Raw genomic sequence first — 23197 nt, 5'->3', positions numbered from 1 at the left:
ACTGGATTTGTGAAACACCGAGTCCTCTGCGGCTCCCCACTGGAGACAGCTGCGCTCACTCTCACAGCAGCAGCTGGTTTGCCACCCACACTCCGCTGGATTATCAGCACACTCATCCCCTCAGGATGCAGCAGGGGGGGTCTGCTGCCGGGGGAGCTCCGGTGCAGCAGGTTCAGTGAGTCCCGGCCGGGCGCTCCTCACCTGGCCCGTGCCCTCGCCCGCCCCCGGGCTCCCGCAGCCCCGGAGCCCGGCTCTCCGCCCTGCCGGCCAGCAGGTGGCCCGGTTGCACTGCGCTTGAAGCAGCGAGGAAGGCTCGGCTGCTCTCGGGGAAGCGCTCGGATACAGTGAGGTGGGACAGCGCAGTCTGGTGTGCAGGTTACAGGAGAGGGCACCCGGGAGGAAGGCAGGCAGGGTTCAGCGCCTGCGGCAGAGTGGGGTCCCGCAACCACACACCGCACCTGCTCCCCTCTCCCCCCGCAGGGCGGCTCACACACCTCCATACCGAGGCAGGGAGCGGCAGGGCGGAGTGACGAGGAAATGCCGAGGCCAGGAAGAGACAACTCCAGCCCAGGGAGTTAAAGGTCGCCTGGCGGAGGGAGGGCAGCGGGAGCAAAGGGCAAGGCCTGCGCGACCCGTGCAGCCCGGACACCGGCTCTGTCTGTCAGGACCCCGGCGCCGCCTGCCTGGACAACGGAGGGAATTACCAGAACACCGGCTCCACCTGCCTCGACACCGGCTCTGCCTGACTCGTCGCCACCGGCTCTGCCTGACTCGTCGCCACCGGCTATACCTGCCTGGACACCGGCGCTACCTTCCAGAACACCCCCGGCGCTGTCAGGACCCGGCGCCTCCCGATGGGACCAACCTGCCGCCCCAAAGCGCATGGAATTTAACCGCCCGTGGATAACTTTGATTTTTGGGATTTATTGGTGCACGAGCCCCTTCTTCTCGCTGGGAAATGTCAGTCTTCGAGCTCTACACCCGGGTGAGTGAACTGCTTCATGGACTTTAACGAGAGTAAACAAGCAGGCTGGTGCGACCTTTAGATGGTTTCCAGCGGAACTCCTGGGTGGTTTGTGTTGGCATTGGCACTGAGTGAGAAGTCAGTTCCTGGCGGCTCCCCTTCCCTCCTGGGACTAGTCATGGGATGGGTACCTGTCCCTCCTAACGTTTATCAAGTACTTTTGTTTTGGCCGCTTAACTTCTAAAACGCTGTCTTTTTTTTGGGGGGTGGGGGGGGGGTCAGAGCGGAGATGCTTTTGTGGGTACCTCTCCTGGGGAACTTTGTACTCCTCTGTGTACCTCTCCGAGATCCCTTTTTGCTCTCTGCACTTTCAGTGGGTGTTCCTAATTTGCCCTTAAAGTCATATCAACTTAGCTAACCTCTACCCAACTCTGTAGTTTGTGAATGTTCCAGTGAACTATTTTTTATGTAGTGCCTAGTAAATGATGTACACTGCATATTGGCGCTCGAATGCAGCCAAGCAAAAGTTGCCACAGCAACCAAGTGCCCCTACCTGTGCTACCTTTAATCTACCAGGGCAGTTGAGCCGGGAGGCCCCATGTCGCGGGTGTACCACGGTCCTGGCCATTTCGCCAGGAGCACGTTGCAATCTTCAACTTCATTTACTTTAAGCATTTTAAACGCAGCCTCCCCTCGCCCCCCCCCCCCCCAAAATACAACGTTACTTAAAATAATAGGACAAACTAAATGTCACACATGGCAAATATAGCACTTAGCAACAGTAGCTGTGAAAAAGGCAGCATAATAAAAATAAAAAATAAACATATCTTTAAAAGTTAAGAACCGTAAAAACTATATCGGTAGTTAGAGATGTAGGGCCCCTGAGTGCTAAGCAAGGTGCAGTGCCACTTGGTGGGGGGGGGGGGGTGGACATTGGCATGTGTGTGGTATAAAGGTACAGGTGCCCCTGCCCCTTCCCCTTCTGTGAGGCTGCAGACTCGCCATGCTCGGGCACCTGCGCCCTCAGGGAAGCAAGCCAGGCCGGCTGGGAGCGGGGACAGGTGCACTGACGTCAGCGGAAGTTTCACTTCGGCTTCGCTCACACCCATCCCCAGGGACTCCAGGAAAACTCGAGCTCCGACCTAAAGCGTAAACTGCTCCCTGGCGCTGTTCTTGGCACGGGGGGTTGAACTTTCACGGTTTCTATAAAGTCCTTCAGTAACCGCCTGCATAGCAATGTTGTCAGAGAGCTTTTGGTATTTTAAGCCTCTGTTTGTCTGAGTCTGATGGGCGGAGCAGGAGTCGTAAATAAGCGACGCCCCCTGGGGAGGCTTTGACAAGGTGTTCGTGCGCCGAGGGGAGGGTTGTTCAACCTGCTGAGGGATTAAGCCTGCTGTTTGTCAGGCTCATGGCTGCTATCGTTCTGTTGTGAATGCCACCGTCTCCAGGCGTTTTCAAATGTTTAAAAATGGATGCTGTATTTACGTGTTCTCGTGGAGCGTAACGCATAATTGTGCTAAACTGTTGAAGCCTGTTAGCTCAGTGGGTTGACTTTTTGCTGCTTCAATAGTATGATATTGTATTGTAGTGTAGTTGCATTTGTATAGCGCTTACTATCCCTGACAAGGGGTCGAAGTGAAGATAAAAGTTTAGAATTATGTCTCAACTCCTCCTTTCACGCTCTTCCAGAGATAAAATGAGTTACAATTTCGACTGACTATTGTTATTGCGTTAGAGCTGCCGTGTAAACCCCACGTTGGCTTCACATTGCTCAGTATAAGCAAACGCAATAGAAATATAGTTTGCACTGTGACGCAACCTGTCTTAAACCCCCGCAGCGGAGGTTACTCCCTAACAGTGGCGGTGCGTCCATTAGGGGCGCTGGGGCGTTGCCCCACAAGCCGCCCACGCAGCTCCCTCGGGTCTGTGAACTTTAAGTAAACTCTCTGTTTAGAAGCGAGGGAGAACTGACGACACGACAATCAAGTCAATCAAGATGATGTCGGACCGCCCACCCCCAGACTAGTCTGAAGGGGGTGGGCGGTCCAGCGTCATTTTGACTGACAGCATTGTCAGACAAGCCTGGGACACACTAGGCAGCAGCGCAACACAAGTGCGCATAAACGGGGACGGAGGGCGATTTTTTCGCCGTGCCCAGTCATGCGCACCTGTGTTTTTTCCTGCCTTGCGCATGCCCATTAGGAGCCCCTCGGTCTCCTAATGGGCGTGCAGTGGGCAAAGAGTAACGTGCCCTAACCCGAATCGATTGGCTAAGAGAGTCACTTGGCGCCAACGACAACGGGACCCCAGAGCCGCCTCCCTCAACCTGTCGGTGTTTTGGTGCCTATCAGCGGAGGAAATGAGTTTTTTAACCTCCCGGTGGCTGCCAGCGCGTGGCCCGCACCACGGCAGGACTTAATAAACATCTCCCGTCAGGAGGGGGCATGCCAGCTGCACACAGGACGGTGAGAGGGGTACAGAGGGCATAGGGGCAGGGCACAGAGCGGGAAGAGCGAAGAAAAACAGAAACCAGAGAGATTAAAAGAAGAAGAAAGAAGACGCGCAGAGAAAGACAGGAAGAGAACTTAAAGTAAAACTTAAAGAAATGGAAAGAAGGCAAAGGGAGGCCTCGGTCCGTACCCGGCCATGAAGCTGCGGCTGCTCCAGGGGCTGCTGCTCGTGCGGCTGGCCGCCGCCTTTATCCTCGGGTCTCAGGCCAAATGCTACTTCCAAGCGAGAGGTGAGTGCCCTCCCACCCCCCCCCCCCCCACCCCCCACAGAGGTCACCATCTCAATGGTACAGGTCTGCATACCTGAGGTCTGGGCAGCGATGGGACACTGGGAGGCGGCGCGGACCCAGTCAAGACCAGGTAAGTTTTTTATTTTTTTTATTTTATTTATCCCTCCCTCCCCTCCCCCCGACCCCCACTGTGAGCGAGCCGTGACTGGGAACAGCGGAACGTTAGTCGCAGCTGCTGCGAAATAACAGGTTCGCCTCTGCCAGCCCCGGCAACACCATCACATCGTATTGGCTGACAAGCTTCCAGGAAAGCTGGCAGCACTTCGTGGGGTCCCGCATGATTTCTTTGTTGCGTGCATGCATGGGTACATACAGCACAGGAATATAGTGCAGTTCTTTTTCAATGCCTGATGAGGTGTGCTTCAGGTGGCAGGCAGTGATAGACACAGAACGGCCTTTTTTACTAGGAAACAGAAGCGTTTCTCTGCCGATTTCGGCCTTCTTCCAATGACTGGAACACTGCAATGCCCATATTTTTGAACACTCCGTTACGGGCAATTATTAAATAAATAAGACTTAGTACATAAGTCATATTTATTTAATCATTGCCCGTAACTGACTGTTCAAAATTAAATATGGGCATTGCAGTGTTCCAGTCATTGGAAGAAGGCCGAAATCGGCAGAGAAACGCTTCTGTTTCCTAGTAAAAAAGGCCGTTCTGTGTCTATCACTGCCTGCCACCTGAAGCACACCTCATCAGGCATTGAAAAAGAACTGCACTATATTCCTGTGCTGTATGAGACATTCAACGTTAACGGTTTTACTGTGAAATATAAAAATGGCATATTGTATAACGGCTCCATTAAAATAATGGCCCTGCATCAGGGAGGGGGCAATTGTTTTTTATGCAAACACAGACCGGGCCCGTTACTGCTTGCGTGTGTTAGCACTTTAAATTAGAGCTGTCAGCTTCGCTAATGCTTGTTTAAATTAAAATGTAAACTTCTTTAATGCAACCGGGACAAGGGTGCAACTTGAAATTATTCAACAGGAAACAGAGACAAGTGGAGGGCATTTGCACCCCTACGATGCTTTTCAATTTCACGTTGTTCAATATTCTTGTGTTAATGGTATACTGCTTTAAACTCACTGACTTGCTTTGTTGGTCCTCACGGTTCTCCGTTAATAAATTCTGAGATCAACCTCATTTAGTTACAAATATGGCACTCACAAACGTGCTGGTGACATAAGTGATTTCTGTTGTTGATTGTAAGGGACTACAGTGCCCTGTGCCAGCGAGTTCAGCCTGCAAGTTTGGAGTACATGGTGATATGAAAGCAGTGGCGGCTGGTGACATTTGGAAGTGGTGGGGCGTAAATCAATATTAATACTTTATTGCAGCGAGCAAGCAAATATGTGAGGTCTACTCGCCTTGTAAAGTTCACCGGGTAAAAACATTTTGGCAGGGCTTAATTTGGAACCCAGTCCGGCCCAGTATAAAGTAATACATTTGTGACATATACCCCACAAAAGCAGCCCAGAAGTAACAGATGTAATCAGTAAAAACAAAATACTACTTCAAAAGTCCAACACGGCTTCAAAATGTAGTTCTTCAGGAAAGAGGACAGAAAAAGTACAAAACTGCTAAGAGACAGATCCGCCTGTGCTAAATTCTGGAGATGGGGTACATTAAAAAGGGGTTCTGCAATGAAACATGTATGCGTACGCTAAGAGGACTGACAGACTAACAACCACCTGCAGAAGGGGCTTTCATATCACCATGTACTCCAAACTTGCAGGCTGAACTCGCTGGCACAGGGCACTGTAGTCCCTTACAATCAACAACAGAAATCACTTATGTCACCAGCACGTTTGTGAGTGCCATATTTGTAACTAAATGAGGTTGATCTCAGAATTTATTAACGGAGAACCGTGAGGACCAACAAAGCAAGTCAGTGAGTTTAAAGCAGTATACCATTAACACAAGAATATTGAACAACGTGAAATTGAAAAGCATCGTAGGGGTGCAAATGCCCTCCACTTGTCTCTGTTTCCTGTTGAATAATTTCAAGTTGCACCCTTGTCCCGGTTGCATTAAAGAAGTTTACATTTTAATTTAAACAAGCATTAGCGAAGCTGACAGCTCTAATTTAAAGTGCTAACACACGCAAGCAGTAACGGGCCCGGTCTGTGTTTGCATAAAAAACAATTGCCCCCTCCCTGATGCAGGGCCATTATTTTAATGGAGCCGTTATACAATATGCCATTTTTATATTTCACAGTAAAACCGTTAACGTTGAATGTCTCATACAGCACAGGAATATAGTGCAGTTCTTTTTCAATGCCTGATGAGGTGTGCTTCAGGTGGCAGGCAGTGATAGACACAGAACGGCCTTTTTTACTAGGAAACAGAAGCGTTTCTCTGCCGATTTCGGCCTTCTTCCAATGACTGGAACACTGCAATGCCCATATTTAATTTTGAACAGTCAGTTACGGGCAATGATTAAATAAATATGACTTATGTACTAAGTCTTATTTATTTAATAATTGCCCGTAACGGAGTGTTCAAAAATATGGGCATTGCAGTGTTCCAGTCATTGGAAGAAGGCCGAAATCGGCAGAGAAACGCTTCTGTTTCCTAGTAAAAAAGGCCGTTCTGTGTCTATCACTGCCTGCCACCTGAAGCACACCTCATCAGGCATTGAAAAAGAACTGCACTATATTCCTGTGCTGTATGTACCCATGCATGCACGCAACAAAGAAATCATGCGGGACCCCACGAAGTGCTGCCAGCTTTCCTGGAAGCTTGTCAGCCAATACGATGTGATGGTGTTGCCGGGGCTGGCAGAGGCGAACCTGTTATTTCGCAGCAGCTGCGACTAACGTTCCGCTGTTCCCAGTCACGGCTCGCTCACAGTGGGGGTCGGGGGGAGGGGAGGGAGGGATAAATAAAATAAAAAAAATAAAAAACTTACCTGGTCTTGACTGGGTCCGCGCCGCCTCCCAGTGTCCCATCGCTGCCCAGACCTCAGGTATGCAGACCTGTACCATTGAGATGGTGACCTCTGTGGGGGGTGGGGGGGGGGGGGTGGGAGGGCACTCACCTCTCGCTTGGAAGTAGCATTTGGCCTGAGACCCGAGGATAAAGGCGGCGGCCAGCCGCACGAGCAGCAGCCCCTGGAGCAGCCGCAGCTTCATGGCCGGGTACGGACCGAGGCCTCCCTTTGCCTTCTTTCCATTTCTTTAAGTTTTACTTTAAGTTCTCTTCCTGTCTTTCTCTGCGCGTCTTCTTTCTTCTTCTTTTAATCTCTCTGGTTTCTGTTTTTCTTCGCTCTTCCCGCTCTGTGCCCTGCCCCTATGCCCTCTGTACCCCTCTCACCGTCCTGTGTGCAGCTGGCATGCCCCCTCCTGACGGGAGATGTTTATTAAGTCCTGCCGTGGTGCGGGCCACGCGCTGGCAGCCACCGGGAGGTTAAAAAACTCATTTCCTCCGCTGATAGGCACCAAAACACCGACAGGTTGAGGGAGGCGGCTCTGGGGTCCCGTTGTCGTTGGCGCCAAGTGACTCTCTTAGCCAATCGATTCGGGTTAGGGCACGTTACTCTTTGCCCACTGCACGCCCATTAGGAGACCGAGGGGCTCCTAATGGGCATGCGCAAGGCAGGAAAAAACACAGGTGCGCATGACTGGGCACGGCGAAAAAATCGCCCTCCGTCCCCGTTTATGCGCACTTGTGTTGCGCTGCTGCCTAGTGTGTCCCAGGCTTGTCTGACAATGCTGTCAGTCAAAATGACGCTGGACCGCCCACCCCCTTCAGACTAGTCTGGGGGTGGGCGGTCCGACATCATCTTGATTGACTTGATTGTCGTGTCGTCAGTTCTCCCTCGCTTCTAAACAGAGAGTTTACTTAAAGTTCACAGACCCGAGGGAGCTGCGTGGGCGGCTTGTGGGGCAACGCCCCAGCGCCCCTAATGGACGCACCGCCACTGTATGAAAGCCCCTTCTGCAGGTGGTTGTTAGTCTGTCAGTCCTCTTAGCGTACGCATACATGTTTCATTGCAGAACCCCTTTTTAATGTACCCCATCTCCAGAATTTAGCACAGGCGGATCTGTCTCTTAGCAGTTTTGTACTTTTTCTGTCCTCTTTCCTGAAGAACTACATTTTGAAGCCGTGTTGGACTTTTGAAGTAGTATTTTGTTTTTACTGATTACATCTGTTACTTCTGGGCTGCTTTTGTGGGGTATATGTCACAAATGTATTACTTTATACTGGGCCGGACTGGGTTCCAAATTAAGCCCTGCCAAAATGTTTTTACCCGGTGAACTTTACAAGGCGAGTAGACCTCACATATTTGCTTGCTCGCTGCAATAAAGTATTAATATTGATTTACGCCCCACCACTTCCAAATGTCACCAGCCGCCACTGCTCCCTAACATTAAAGGCAGGCTAGGCTGTCAGTCTGAACGCTAAATAGTTTTGCCTGAAACCACCCTGTCATTATGTTGATGACAGACAAACAAAACAAGCAGGGCAGGCTGGGGACGCCGAGCAGGCATGCACATGTGTGCTTTGTAGTGCCTAGATCCAGTTCTAGCTGCGAGATGGCGCAGGCAAGGGGCACTGCCCACGTGAACTCATCATCTGAGATAGTTCATCTGGACAATGCACCTGACGCAGAACACGGTGTGTAACCTGGAGATCACTGGGTACAGTTCACGCTGCTCAGGCGTCATTTCATGCTTCCGGGGTCGATAGAACCAATAGTACTGCGCTTGGTAAAATTGTCACATTATCTTCTCAGTCCATTGCAGCACTGGTTGTTTGAAAACAGTCAATTTATTGTTACATTAGTCTCGGTGAGGAGATAATGTTCACCTTGCTTACATTGCACATGGTCTGCTTAGGAAAATGCTTGTAATATAGCGCTTACACAGGCTTGCATGTCATAGCACTTTACACGTTTTGGTTTACAAGTTTACCCAACTGAATATGACTTATTTGATTAAACTCTGGAGTATAAGAGGACATTACAAACATTTCAGCAGCTGCCACTTAACCAACCAATCTCTCACTGAAAGGGGAGAGAGGGAATTTGTAAGGGGACACCATTATCCAATTAATGAGACCTGATTGCAAACACAGAATAATCATCTGTGTGAGCTGTAGTTATCCAGGCTAGCCCAGTGCAGCAACCAATGCATTTGTTTTAAAACAGTGTAGGATAGGATTCTTTAGATGAACTGAATGCCAATTTTGAAATCCTCCCAACTTCTTTACTTTGAATGGTGTTTTTTTTAAACCGTATTGAATCAGAGTGAATAAAGAACACCAATAGTGCTAGGAGTGTTCCAATATACTAATGCCGCCCTATAACCCATAATACAAATGTTTCAAGAAGTACTAAAACTGCTTCTAGATGAGTAAATACATTTTTTAACACTCTCTGTTGGCGTGTTAGTAAATATATGTAGAAGGGGATCCTTGTATGGGCCTCCCTCATTGCCATCATGTTTCGGCAGATCCTATTTGATCTGGTGCTTCATCAGGATCTCTTCATAGGACTCAGTTCTTCACCTACCAATTCTAAGATGCAGGTGGTAAGAACATGCTCATTGGTCCTGACTGTGCATGCTACTTGGAGATTCTTTTAGCAGGATCTAACAACCACGAACCAAATGGGTGCTTTTAAACACATTTGGAACTCTTACTTCATTATACTTGTGCAGAGCATAGGACCTGTTATTAATAACTAAACCATTATTACTGGCTATTACACTTTTGCCCTAACTATGTTTTGTGAGCAGCTTGTTTGGATTGTGTCAGGGACTGGGTGAACCAGGGGGCAGTGAGTTCCAGATTGATTTCATGATGTCTATTGAGAAGAAGCTGGCGATAGTCAAACATTTTATTGTGCATGGCGGATAACCACACTTAAATACGGCAACTGCAGATATTGTCTATTCACTCTGATGTGCCTATTGTGTGACCTATGTAAGCTCTAAAATGTGGCTTGTAACGCAAGAGCAGATACCCTTGATAATCCAGGATCGAGGGTACTATCAGAGGTCCGAGTGTAACAAAAAATGGCAAAATGGTGATGGATGGGAATTCTGGTACAAGAGGAGGTTGGTGTAAATAGATTTCACACAATATAACTTGTGCTGATCAGGAGCACGAGCTATGTTGCATTACTGGGTACATGTATAGTGCAGGGTTTTCTGATTACGTTGCCTCCTGGTGCTTTATGCAGAAATGAAACACCGACCTTCAAGGAGCATCAAGTACAACTTGTTTGCTCTAGGATTATCAGCAGAAAAAAACCGATTAAAATCAAAGTAACTGCCTTTGTGAACTGAGGGAAAGGAATGGAAATGCTACTTTCCCGAATTGTTGTCTGAATAGTTCAAATCAACGCTTCAGCCATGTTTTCGTTCTGAAAAATATTTAAAAAAAACCATGGAATAGGAAACAGAATATGGACTAACCTAGAGAAGCGCTGGTCCATGTTAGCGGTGTTTGAAAGTGGGAGTGGCCATGAATAATGAGGATATGGCCTTGAATTAAAAAGAAAGTGGTTTTGCTTTACAAGGACCGTGGCCGTGCATTGCGAGGAAGTGGCGACGGGCAGAAATAACCTAGTGGGGTTAGGTTTTGTACTGTAAGACTTGGCCTTCTATAAAGCACTTTAAAGCACTCTGCAATAATGCCATAACTTCATAAGACTTCCTGGGTGTGGCATCCTCCCTGCATTGGCAAGGGAGCTCAAGCCGCTGTCGGGGTCATTGCTTGCAGGTAAAGTTTATGCCTCATAATGCACTTGTAGGCTGTTTAAGACGTAAGGCTTGCAGTAGTTTCGTGGACACTCGGTGGCCCTTGCGGGCTCTCACAACGTGGTCAAGGAAGCTCCTTTTTACTTATAGCTAACAGCATTCATGTTCACTCTTCTCTTGCCAACTTGTCTTAAACTGACCTGAGACCAGGTCTCGTGTTGGCAGATGGAGGGGCAGCGCGTGGAGGTGGCCTGGCCCCGCGACCACACCAGGATTTGTGCACTTTGCAATCTAGTCTTTGGTCCACTGCCAGCTGGTGTAGCATCTTTCAGTTTTACAAGTGTTAGAGAATATTGTGAGATCGATTTCCTTAAGCACCGCCATTTTATTGAGTTCCAGAATCCAGACCTGGGTTTGAGCCTTGGTCTCAGCGCTCTGTCCTGATGGTTGGCTTCAGTCCTCTTGGAGCTTGCTTTGGAGTGAAAAGCATGTTGTTGTGCCAACACCTACAGTTAGGTCATACATCACCTCTGCTGTCAAGGCAACAGCGATGAAGACGAGTAGTACTACCCCTGGGCACGGCGTGTATTGTTTTCATTCGCAGGGCTATTCCCATTGGTGAAGTCACTGGAACATCGCCTCCTTAAAGGGGCCATCCAGTGTAGAGAAAAAGGAAAAAGAAAAAAAAAGTTCTCTTTATTCAGTCTTGCTTCTGTAACAATTCAGCCACGCACACCTTACAGTAATACTAGATGTACAGATACAGGTACATAATAATCCTATAAGTGGTGAAACTTCAAGGATCCAATCACATCACCTCTTCTGCACCCGTGCACAAGAGCTGTACTGTGCAGGAGCAAGCGACAGATCCAGATTTGAAGAACATTTGTGTCCCCAGCAGACTGGAAGGAGGGGAAAACTGCAATGTTCCAGATGATGTCATTGCATCTTAGCCCTTTGTGCCAATTAATACTGGAGTAAGTGTGTAAACTGGGTGGAGTTAGAAAGGCGGTCTACTCATATCTGAAAATACATTCATTATAGATACAAAAAAAGAAAAATGCAATGTGAATTTGCACCTAAATCTTATCTGAAAATCTGCGATTATCCACCAATAGAAACGCTGCATGTACAGGATTGTACTTAAGCTCAGACATCTGTTGTTTTGTAGATTTTAGTGCGTTGCCTTTGGAATTAATCTCAATCCCCCGTAAAGTAACTACTCTACGAGTGGCCTGGGCACAAGCGAAGCTCTAGTAAAAGCCTTGCTCTCAGAGCAGGAAGAGAATTACCAAGAAGTACTCCAGGAAATCTGTCTCACTTTGGATGTGCAGTGGGAGATTATTCCAGTTTTCTGCCACTACTGAGGGAGGCCTACCTTCTGCTCATATCTTTCACTGCTTTAGGCGCTATAAAAGGCTGATTTCGTAGATCTCAAGATGCTTTATCAGCAGAGCTGCTCGAAAAAGAGTCAACATGCCTAAAGATTTCTTTATGCTCAATAGTTGTTGATTTTAATATAATTCATGTATCAAATGACAGTCAGAGAAAGGACTGTAGGGTAAGAGATATACAGGGGTGTAGCTTAGTCAGTAATGTTAGGGGGGATGTGAGACTGGGATTTCCCAAAAAGCCACAAGATGTACCCATCTGACATGGTGAGGACAGCTGGAGCCCTGGATGGGGTAATGGAAAGGGTTAAGAACATTAGTTTAAAGTTTTTAGAAAAGTAAGGCTTGTCTGCGTAGGGCCAAAGTAAGATAGTCTGAACTATGTTATTTACTACTGTCCATTTAGAATATAGAACCTTACATTGCATGCGTTTACAGCGCATGCGATGACAACGCTGTCACTACAACGACTGCATTGTTACATCACAGTACATTACAACGCAAGTCATTACATCAACTTGCTGTAGGGGGCGTGCTGGATTAGGAATAGTATAATTTGCTATTCCAACTCCAGTGTGTGCAGCAGTAGGGAAGGTGTTGGACTAGTACATTATACTATTTTCTATTTCTATTTAGGGGGTTTTATAAAGCGCTTGGTGATGCACAGCGGCGTGTCCCCGCGCTGAGGAGCTGAATTTACTGGAACGTACACATGCGAAACACCTTACTGTGCGAATAATGCAGTTTTGAGCTTGGCTCTAAAGAGTGGTTCTGATGATTCCAATCGCAACGCCGTGGGTAGCTTATTCCATCTAGAAGCTGCAAGGTGCCTAAAGGATCTTCCGCCCATCCGAGCTCTGGACACCTTAGGAACGACTAGGAGTCCTGAGCCGGAAGATCTCAGGGAGCGGGACGGCTGGTAGGATGTCAGCAGTCCTTTCAGCGGGAGAGGAGACCTCCCATAGATAATCCGGTGACACGTGCATAGTGCCTTGAATTCTACCCTGCTTCTAATCTGGAGCCAGTGCAAAGACCGGAGGGCCGCTATGGATGCAGCTCTTCTGGGTAGTCTGAGCACAAGTCGGGCAGCGGCATTCTGTAAAACCTGTAGGCGGCTCAGATTCTTCTCCAGGGTCCCTTAGTAGAGAAGATTGCCGTAGTCCATCTTTGACGTGACTAGTGCATGTACCAGGGTTTGACGGGCTCTGATAGGTAAGAACTTCAATACCTTCCTAAGACTTTTGAGAGTCCCGAAGTATTCCTTAGGTTAGTGCGCCCCCTACAGCAAGTCGATGTAATGACTTGTGTTGTAATGTACTGTGATGTAACAACGCGGTTATTGTAACAACCGCGTTGTAATCGCATTCGTTGTAACGCATGCAACGTAATGACTGTTTCCTGTCCATTTCCTCCGCACACCAATGTAGGGCAGGTGGGTCAAAAAGTGCAGGCCTACCACCAACCCAGACCTAGCATCAGCAGGCCAGGCTTGGAGAAGGCAGCGGGAGCAGGCTTTGTAGTATCCCAGGCCCAGCAGCTTACCATGCCTGAGAGGTGAGAAGGGTCAGAGAATGCAGGGAAAGCTGTGAAATAGGAGAAAAAGCTGCAGAATGCCTAGGAGCCTAAATGACGTAAGGCATCCAAAACCCTGGAAAGATTTAAACTTTCTAGAAGATAAATCCTACGCACCCTGTGGAGATCTACACACCAAGGAACCAGAGATCTCCCGCTCCGTCTTCCTTTTAAAAGAAATTAAAGCAATGATATAACACGTTTAAGGATATGATGATTACCCGCGTGGATTGCATGCCGAAAGAGAATGCAATTTGTTTAGTTCTAATGGAGTGTGTGGTTGTGCGTTGCTCGGCTTGAAGTGCTTGTTAAGTTTTGAGGAATCATTACTCATTATGTGACTTTAATGCTAATCTCTGTGCTTGTGGGCGAATCTGAGCTAATTTAACATCTTCATGATGCTATGTAGATTAGCGATAGGATATCATGTGTCAGTATAACTTGAGAGAATGTACTCTTCTGGGAGCAAATGCTTAGCCAGCTGTGAGGCTTGGAGAAGTTTTATATCCATGACCATCAGTGGTTAACATGTTAAAAAATAAGTGGAGGCAGCTTGCACCAGCCCATTTCTCCTGTTAGTGCCACCTAAAACAGAACCAACTACTAACCATGAAAGTCGGGAGAGGATGTGGTGTAATGGCCACAGCTACCGACTTCGGAGCTGGGAAACCAGGTTCGAGTCTCAGCGTCGGCACAACATCCTATGATTTTGGGCAAATCACTTAACCTCCCCGTGCCTAGCATAAATGAATGTGTCCTTAACTGGTGTTCATGAAAAGCGCCGGTGTTGATGATTAAGCGCTGGTGCTGAGCACCAGAAACCACTGGCTCAAATTAAGCACTGAGAGGATGCTAGGAGTTGTGTCTAATGTGTTCTGATTTTATTGGGTGATGCATAAATATTGCTTGATCAGGATACGCTATTGAGCTCGCAAACACTAAGCCAGGTAGGTGGCTTGTATCTGGCAAGTGTGCGCGGCGGCCTAGGAATTGGGTCTCCTCTCCAGCTGGCAATGAAGCAGGCATGAAACTGGGTGCCCCAATGAACTATTCAAAAGAGCATCACTTGAAGGTAGATAAAGATGGGAAGGGTACATGAGGCGAGAAGAAGATTGGCAACACCGAGTACCAAACCAACCCACCCCTCCACCACCGACTGCACACAGACAAAGGGCTCTCAGGTGGAGGCAGAAGGAAGGGTGTATGTGGGTGCAAAGCTCAGAGCTAAGGGCAATGACCGAGGTCTGATTTGCGATAGATGCCAGGAGAACCAGCCCTTAACCCCACTCTAACCAGATAAAATACCAGAAAAGTACCTGACCTCTAACCCACACCCTGCACACGTAGGCAAGAACAGCTAAACATGGGACAGATCTACCTTCGATGCCACAGCAATGCAACCAGATCTTCATTCTTTCTCACCTCGCTCTGGACAGACAAGGTTGGACAGAGGGAATCAGACAAATGCCACATGCAGGCCAGGCAAGGTACCCAGCATCAGATGAAACATGCCTGTGTGTTATTACATTAATAATAGCCATTTATATAGCACTAAACAAACGGAGTTTTTTTAGCTTTTGATTGTGTTCATTAATACACAACTGAACCAATTTGTATATCTCAAAAGGATGAAAGTTTGAATAAAATCTTGCAGGATCCAACCTCATCACTTGATTATTAAGTGCAACTGTTTGCAAAAAGGGCGCAACACACTATTCTATTTAATTATTATTCCAACTTGTGACCCACAGGTTATACATGTACATTTGTAACATCAGCACTAAACCCCGAGCTGTCTTACCCAATATATAAATATGAGATTCAGCATTAAATGCAGTGGTCTGGTGCAGACACATAAATCAACAACCTGTTTATGTAGATAGAAACTGTGACCAGAGCTTGACCGGTCATTTTATTATGCTTAATCAGAAATAAAAGTTGAAATATAAACTTAAATCAGTAACTGCAAGATTAAAACACAACAAACCTATTTTAGAGCTGATGTTTTCAAATGATTTAACACACATAAAGGCAGAACCCCTATGCTAAAATGAATGCAGATAATTGTACACAAACTAGTATGTAAGTACTGTGTCTTGGCCCTTCTCGAACCCAAACTCTTGCATTAATGTCCAGCATTTTGCTCTGAGAGAAGGTGGCAACTTCCTACAGGTTTCATAATATTTCGAAGCACACACAAGGGATGCTGGCAGCTAAGGCCACCTGCTTAGAACCCATACCCAGATGCACCCATTGGGAATCAACAGAGAGGTACCGTACACCGCTGTGTGCTTAATGCTTATGGGGCATGGGATTGGCAGCTTCAAAGCAAGTTTCTCTGCCTTACAGAACAGGTGCAACATGCCATCAGCAATGCCAGTGTCCCGCACAGAACAGGGATAGAAAGGTATGAACAGTGCACGTTTCCTCTTTCACAGAACAAATACACCCCTTCAGCTTTGGTGCAGGCTGTCTTCTCTCGCAGAAGAGGTATGGCACACAGTCAGCAGTGTCCGCATCTAATCCTCACATCACAGGTACAACACACCATCATTAGTGCATGCAACCCTCCTAGAACAACAGCAGGGCAAGCTTACCTCTCTCATGGAAGAAGTACAGACTGAAAAGGTACAGCACTTAAAAAAAATGTTTTTACTGAGTTTTATATAGCTCGAACTTGACCCGAATCGGGTATCATAGCGCTTTACTTAGCAGCATGAGGACACATACATTTGTGTTAGGCACAGGGAGATGAAGTGATTTGCCCAGAATCACAGGAACAGACCATCATCCCAGGCTGAACACAGAAACAGAGTGAAAGACAGGCAGGGGCCCACAGCGCGGGTGCATCGTTTTAAGTAGATGAGTGTCCTCGACCCAGCCTGGGCATCTCACAAACCCCTCTGAGTTAACAGTGGCTTGATCTAACGTGTGATGACAGGCAGCAAGGCCCGACTGGCACTGGCAGGCCAAGACCCGACTTAGAAATTATTCAAAGGGTGTTCATTCCATCCAGACAACAAATTAACAGGGACAGTCAAGCCAAGAGACTGGCTTGGCTCAGAGAGCCTGTGCGCAAGTAGAGCCCTGCAAATATTCAACATGTAAATCACGCATCAACCATCATGTAACAATATGATACATTCTCCTCTAAATTCAGAAAAGTGTATTCATTTAACACACTGAAGCAGACCACCTTAGTGCATCAGATTAAATCTCCAGAAACATTCCCTCTTCCTCTCTGATGACAGTGCTATTAGTGGACCAAGAGGCAAGTACATTTGTCAGATATTATCTAAAGTGGCCTAAATTCCGGTTATATATGGAGCATCGTTATAGTCTACTAAATCACAGACCTCATCCTGAAATCACTTATTTATGCTTGTTCACATATTTAATAATGAAGGAAAAGGAGGCTCGGGGGAATAAAATATTTGCCAAGAATCACACCGTTTGCGAGCAGGGCAGCTGGGATTGAGCTTAGTTTTTCTTGTTTCACATTGGGCAGTAAAGTCACTGGACAGGTACCTCTTTCTGTTTTTAGATGAAAGTATAACATGTGCTTTTAATTCTTAGCGCCTGAGGGTAGACCATTAGTGGCAGGCAGAAGCCACACGAAAGCTCAGCTTGCTTTGGGCTCGAGGGTCCAAGAGGACCTCGAGCTGAGGTAGAGCCAGGCTTCTGGCTCGACCTTTAAGTGGCTCGCCCACCTCTAGTTCCATTCCATAAACCCCCCTGAAGCTACGCCTTTGACGATATGTGATCTTTTTTGTGATGCCCTGAAATAAGTATGGCTACCAAGTTTGGGCGTATTAGAAGTAGATGTAGCAGTTTGGTTGAGGCTCACTAGAGATACTGATGTGCAATTCAGGTGTGGCTGGAACATGCAGCTGTCTTTCATGAAAGAGAGTCATGAGAGTATTCATTTTAAAGGATAAGTCCCGCCATTTGCGCTTTTGGGCTCTGATTGGCTCCCAGTCACAGCCCCCGCCACATCCTGTGATTTTTGTCATTGTTGAAATCACCACTTGCCAGCCACGGTTTAAATCTTTCCATAATATTATCTGACACATTTCGAGTGGAAGAGAGTCATGTGCTACTTTGTTATTTATGTGGAGCCCTCATGCCAGAAAAAGCGATACACACAAAGTTACAAAGAAGCGGGCGCCTCTCGCACTTACAATGTGTCGGAGAGTAGCAAGAGCGGAGAAAGATGGCGGCTGCTAGGCGTTAACTCAGGGGCGTGGCTACCATTGGTGCAGCACGTGCAACACCCAGTAGGCCCATGGATGGAACCTTGCTAATAGCCTACTTTACTACCCCAACAGCTGTCCTGTGGGCCATTGAACCAATGCCGATGGTATCCTTGCTAGGCTGCTCTGTCAATTCTCTGCTGTTAAAGTGGCAAATTATATTTAAAAAATGATTACGTTTGGGTTTTTTCTTTATATGGTGACCGGGTGAGGCCAGAGCGTGTTTTTGAAGGAATTTTCCCTATAAGACTTTCGAGTGACAGAAACTAGTTCTAGACACTGTAACTCTGGAGGCCTGGGTTTCTAACGCCATTTGCTTATGGAAAACAGGAGGAAGAGGTCACCATCAAATGGGCCCAAGCATGGAGCTCCCTCAGTGTTTGGAAGCAGACTGGTCTTACTGCCAGTGAACTTAAGAACGTTTCTCAACATCTACTCTCTGATTGTGTTTACATAGATACTGAGCTGGGAGGATAATGAATCGCCAGGCAGACTGGTGGAGACATTTTGTTTATTCTGACTAGTTGTGTATCATCGGCGTGCATGTAAACTCTGAGTCCATATTCATGCACTAAGGTTGACAGAGGTTTATGTAGAAATTAACAACAACAAAAAACAATGGAGCTAGTGGTAGTAGTGAGTTTTGCTTTCCCCTTTATTGGTATACAACAGCAAGTTCAAGAATGCAAAGGTAAATGCAGGAATGGGTGCGGTATCTACGCGTGAAATGGAGCGACTTGATATTCTGTAGATGTCTCACCCTTCTCTAGTAACACTTGACACCAATATATATATATATATATATATATATATAAATATATATGTGTGTATATATATATATATATATAACTGGCGGTCGCCAGTAGGTATATATAGTTAGGACCTAGTTACCATAGGAAATTCTGAACATTCTATTGGGAATAACTTTGGCGCCGATTGAGGGATCTGCCTGTAACTATCCTTAAATTTGCCTCGCTGGGCTCCGCTCCTTCTCTGAAAGTTTCGGGGGGATTCGTCAAGCGAGGGCCGAGAAAAAAGGGGGGTCCCAAAATGTGTTTTCCCCATGTTAATTTCCATACGGACATTCTGACAAGGATACAGCTCGAACGGCTGAACAGAATTATACCAGATTTGGCAAAATGGTAGGGACTGGTATGCAGCAGTGCCTTTTGTATGTTTGGTGTAAATCCCTCCAGTAGTTCTTGAGAAAATGTAATTTGAAATTTTTCGAATGGCATTTTCTATGGGACCTTTAGACACGGCTACAGCCCGAACGGCTGAACGGAATTACACCAAACTTGGCAAAATGGTAGGGACAGGTATGCAGTAGTGCCTTTTCTATATTTGGTGAAAATCCCTCCAGTAGTTGTTGAGAAAATGAATTTGAGCAAATTATATATCTATATGTGCTCAACATTCTATCGGGAATAACTTTGGCGCCGATTGAGGAATCTGTGTGTAATTTTCCAGAATTTTGGCCAGCTCCGCTTCTTCCCTGAAAGTTTTGGGGGGATTCGTTAAGCGGGGGCGGAAAGGGGGGTCCCAAAACATGTTTTTCCCATGTTAATTTCCATAGGGACCTTTAGACACGGCTACTGCCCGAACGGCCCAATGGAATTACATCAAACGTGGTAAAATGGTAGGGCCTGGTATGCAGATGTGCCTTTGCTATGTTTGGTGAAAATCCCTCCAGTAGTTCTTGAGAAAATTGAATTTGAAATTTTTCAAATGGCATTTTCTATGGGACCTTTAGACAAGGCTACAACCCGAACGGCTGAACGGAATTACACCAAACTTGGCAAAATGGTAGGGACAGGTATCCAGTAGTGCCTTTTCTATATTTGGTGAAAATCCCTCCAGTAGTTGTTGAGAAAATTGAATTTGATTAAATTATATATCTATATGCGCTCACGTACGCGCACCGTACGCGTACGGTACACGTACCGTACGCGTACGTGCGCGTACCCTTATGTGCGCGGGCAAGTTTCTGATTGGCTGGCAGTCGACTGTCAACATTCCAAACTGTCCAAACCAGAAAGTGTTGGCCACCATCTTGCTTTTCAGGAGAACTGAGGCACAAGAGAGCCCAAAACAAGAGTGGAAAACACGAAAAGGGGGCAGGGTAGAGACCCCCCAACCCTCTAGCCCTTCTCAGGGGGTCCCAAAAGGTCCCCCAAGGACAAAAAAATAAATAAATCGCGGGGTACGCGCACCGTACGCGTAGGATACGCGTACCGTGCGCGTACCCCGCAATTAAAAAAAAGATATATCTTTTTTTTACACTTGATGGTCCTTCTGGGACCCCCTGAGAAGGGCTAGTGGGTCAGGGGGTCTCAACCCTGCCCCCTTTTCGCGTTTTCCACTCTTGTTTTGTGCTCTCTTGTGCCTCACTTCTCCTGAGAAACAAGATGGCTACTCAGGTGGTCCCAGAAGGATAATAATATATATAAACGTTATCCGCTAATAGAATTAGCATTTACAAAACCTTTGAAATGTATTGAAAAAAAATATAGGTTTCACGCCTGATCTAGTTAGGAATTAGCATTTAAAAAACCTTGCAAATTCACTTAAAAAAACATAGGTTTCAGGCCTTATATAGTTGGGAATTAGCATTTTAAAAACCTTGCAAATTCACTTAAAAAACCGTAGGTTTCAGGCCTTATATAGTTAGGAATTAGCATTTAAAAAACCATTGAAATTGCTCCTATATACTTAGTTGTACTAACTATATACCGCGCACCCGCAATCCACTGCTGATGATGTCACATATTACATCATTCATGACATGGTCAGTGACATCACTGATGACATCACTGATGACATCTCATTTGACATCCCTGATGACATCACTGATGACAGTGGATGTATAAGTGTCTGGATGAAGGATTTAGTAGGTGCGTGACTGACTGTATGAGCGAGTGATTAAATGTGTCTTACTAAATGCATGGGTTAGTGACTAAACTGTCTGAATGTGTGCATCAGTATGTCTGTTGTGTAAGCTGCTGCATGTGTTGATCAGTAGCTATATGAGTGGCTATATGGGTTATTGATTGGTTGACCAAGTATTTGAATGGGAGACTGAGTGTGTGTGTGGGTGGCTGGGAGGTGTGTGACTCTGTGCATAGATGTGTGAGCAGTTGATTCACTAGGTGTATGAGTTCAAGAGTGCATGTGGAAACAGCTATATGGGCGGTTGACTGTGTGCATGGGTGTGTTGGTGAGTGAATGGATATCTCAGTGCTACATGTGCAAGTAAGTACATATGTACATACGTAAGTGAATATATATATATATATATATATATATATATATATATATATATATATATATATATAGATTGCAGAATATCTCAGATGGAGTGTAGAACTAGATTTTTGAGAAGAGGCTACCAATCGAAAGTTGTGAATGGTGATATGATTAAAGCCAATTCGAACAACAGAGTAACACTGCTAAAGGGCGGCCAAAGCAAAACCAAGAGCAGTACGATTGAAACTAGGTTGATTATAACATATAACAGTCAACACCTTGCCATTCGAAAGATTGTCAAAAAGAAATGGGCTCTGATTGCCAGCGATCCCATACTGGGCCGAGATCTATGACATCCGCCCAGTATTTCTTACAAGAAGGCAAAATCTATGAGCAATTGGCTGGTATCTAGTAGCCCCGAAATCAGATCCTCAAAGTCATGGCTTGACACTTGCAAAGGGTTTCGGAAGTGCTCGGTATGCAAAGCGTGTAAAAATGGCATTAATAAAACCGAGTATTCTAGCCCATTCTCAGACAGTCCAATTCACATCCAGAAGCAACTAACTTTCAAGACAGAGTACGCGGTGTATGTGCTGGAGTGTCCATGTGGCCTGCGATACGTGGGAAGCACTAAGTTGCAGGCCCACAAAAGGATACTCCAGCACCTTTGAGCCATTACCAACGGCGACACCGCGTACCCAGTCGCCCGGCATTTTGAGGATAGACTTAGTAAAAACCCTGCTGACCTCAAATACTTTGTAATCGACTGTGTCCCTCCATTAAGGAGAGGTGGTGACCGTGAGGCACTCCTATGAAGATTAGAGACCAGGCACATTATTTTATTAGATTGTAAAGTACCAAATGGACTCAATGCCAGTGATGACTGCTATACTTATCTGTGATCATTTGTGCTGATCTTTATCGCTGTGATCTAACTGCTTTACTGACCAATTTCAGGTCTTTTAATAACACTTGCACTTTTTATATTATTTTTTACACAAGGATATTTTATTATTCCTAAACACAACACAAACATTTTTAAACGCAACATGTCATGAAATCATTGAATTGTATTGCGAAACTTTGCACATATTTATTTATTCATATGTATGTGGTAATAGAACATTTGCCCACTTGGGCTGAAGTTACATCAATTTGGGAGACGCATTGTAAAATAGCAAATCAAAAAGTTTTTCTATTTATCAAAATCAATCCAGTTATTTATTGAATTAATTATTTAAAGACATACTTATTTATTTATTTATTTATGGACTTTTTTAAATTCAATATGCTGCTAGAAAGTTGATTTTACTAGTTAAGTCAACCTGTTTTCCGATTAATGTATTATACAATGATTTTGTTCAGTTTTGCAACTGACTTGACATTAAGTGAATCGGAATGTTTGAACACGATAGTATGTCTTCTATGTCCGTCAACCAATCAATGGTATCAATGTTGACATTTACTTTTGCTTTAAATTTGCACACTTACTTCTCAGAAGTGTCATGTGATCAAGGCCCTTTTCGGGCTGAAACGCGTAGTGGCGGTGTTGGTGTTGGGCACCAATAAATAATTTTGCACAGAAAGCGGGTTTGCCTCGTCTTGTTTCCAGTGACTCAGAAGACGTGCTTGGTAATATATATTTATATATATATATATATATTTCGAAACAGGGCAATGAAATCCGCCAGGAAAGAAGAAAGCAATCTCACGAGGGGGAGGTTTCCAACGATAGTTTATTGAAACCTTCAGGCACTGTGCCCAAGTATTTGTATGGGGCACTGTGCCTGAAGGTTTCAATAAACTATCGTTGGAAACCTCCTCCTCGTGAGAGTGCTTTCTTCTTTCCTGGTGGATTTCATTGCCGTGTTTCGAAAGGACTTTGGGAGTTTGTATTGTGAAGCGGGTACACCCCGCGTTGATAGCACCCTCTCGTGAGTGCAACTGGCTGGTGGTTTTGGAGCGTCTTTATATATATATAGTATAGTATATATGGTTTTTTCAGTGTATTTAATAGGTTTTTTAATGCTAATTCCTAACTATAACTGGTGTGAAACCTATTGTTTTTTCAGTGAATTTCAATGTTTTTTTAATGGCAAATATTTATAGGTATAAAAAGTGTAAAATTTTAAAACGAATTTTATATTGTATAAATTTTTTATTTTTTTATTTTTGACCCCGAGGCGCTCCCCGGGCGCGTACCGGTGAACGCACCGGTAAGCGCAATGTTAAGGCGCGCCCGGGGCGCGTACCGGTGAGC

The 23197-nt window shown here is 45.9% G+C and overlaps 1 protein-coding gene across 1 annotated transcript in view; it reads left to right on the top strand.

Moving 5' to 3' along the window:
* Positions 1–257: 257 nt before the first annotated feature.
* MYO5B (myosin VB) overlaps positions 258–23197 on the top strand; it is a 1009160-nt gene continuing 986220 nt past the window's right edge. The window contains exon 1 of the mRNA XM_086960377.1: positions 258–985. Within this exon, the coding sequence (XP_086816503.1) occupies positions 959–985 (27 nt within the window). The 5' untranslated portion in view covers positions 258–958. The remainder of the gene's footprint in view (positions 986–23197) is intronic.

Source organism: Lissotriton vulgaris, chromosome 3_1 (genome assembly GCF_964263255.1).
Source record: "Lissotriton vulgaris chromosome 3_1, aLisVul1.2, whole genome shotgun sequence".
NCBI classification, from domain to species: Eukaryota; Metazoa; Chordata; class Amphibia; order Caudata; family Salamandridae; genus Lissotriton; species Lissotriton vulgaris.
Note: the sequence above shows the minus strand (reverse complement) of the source record. Positions and strands in the feature narration are given on the sequence as shown.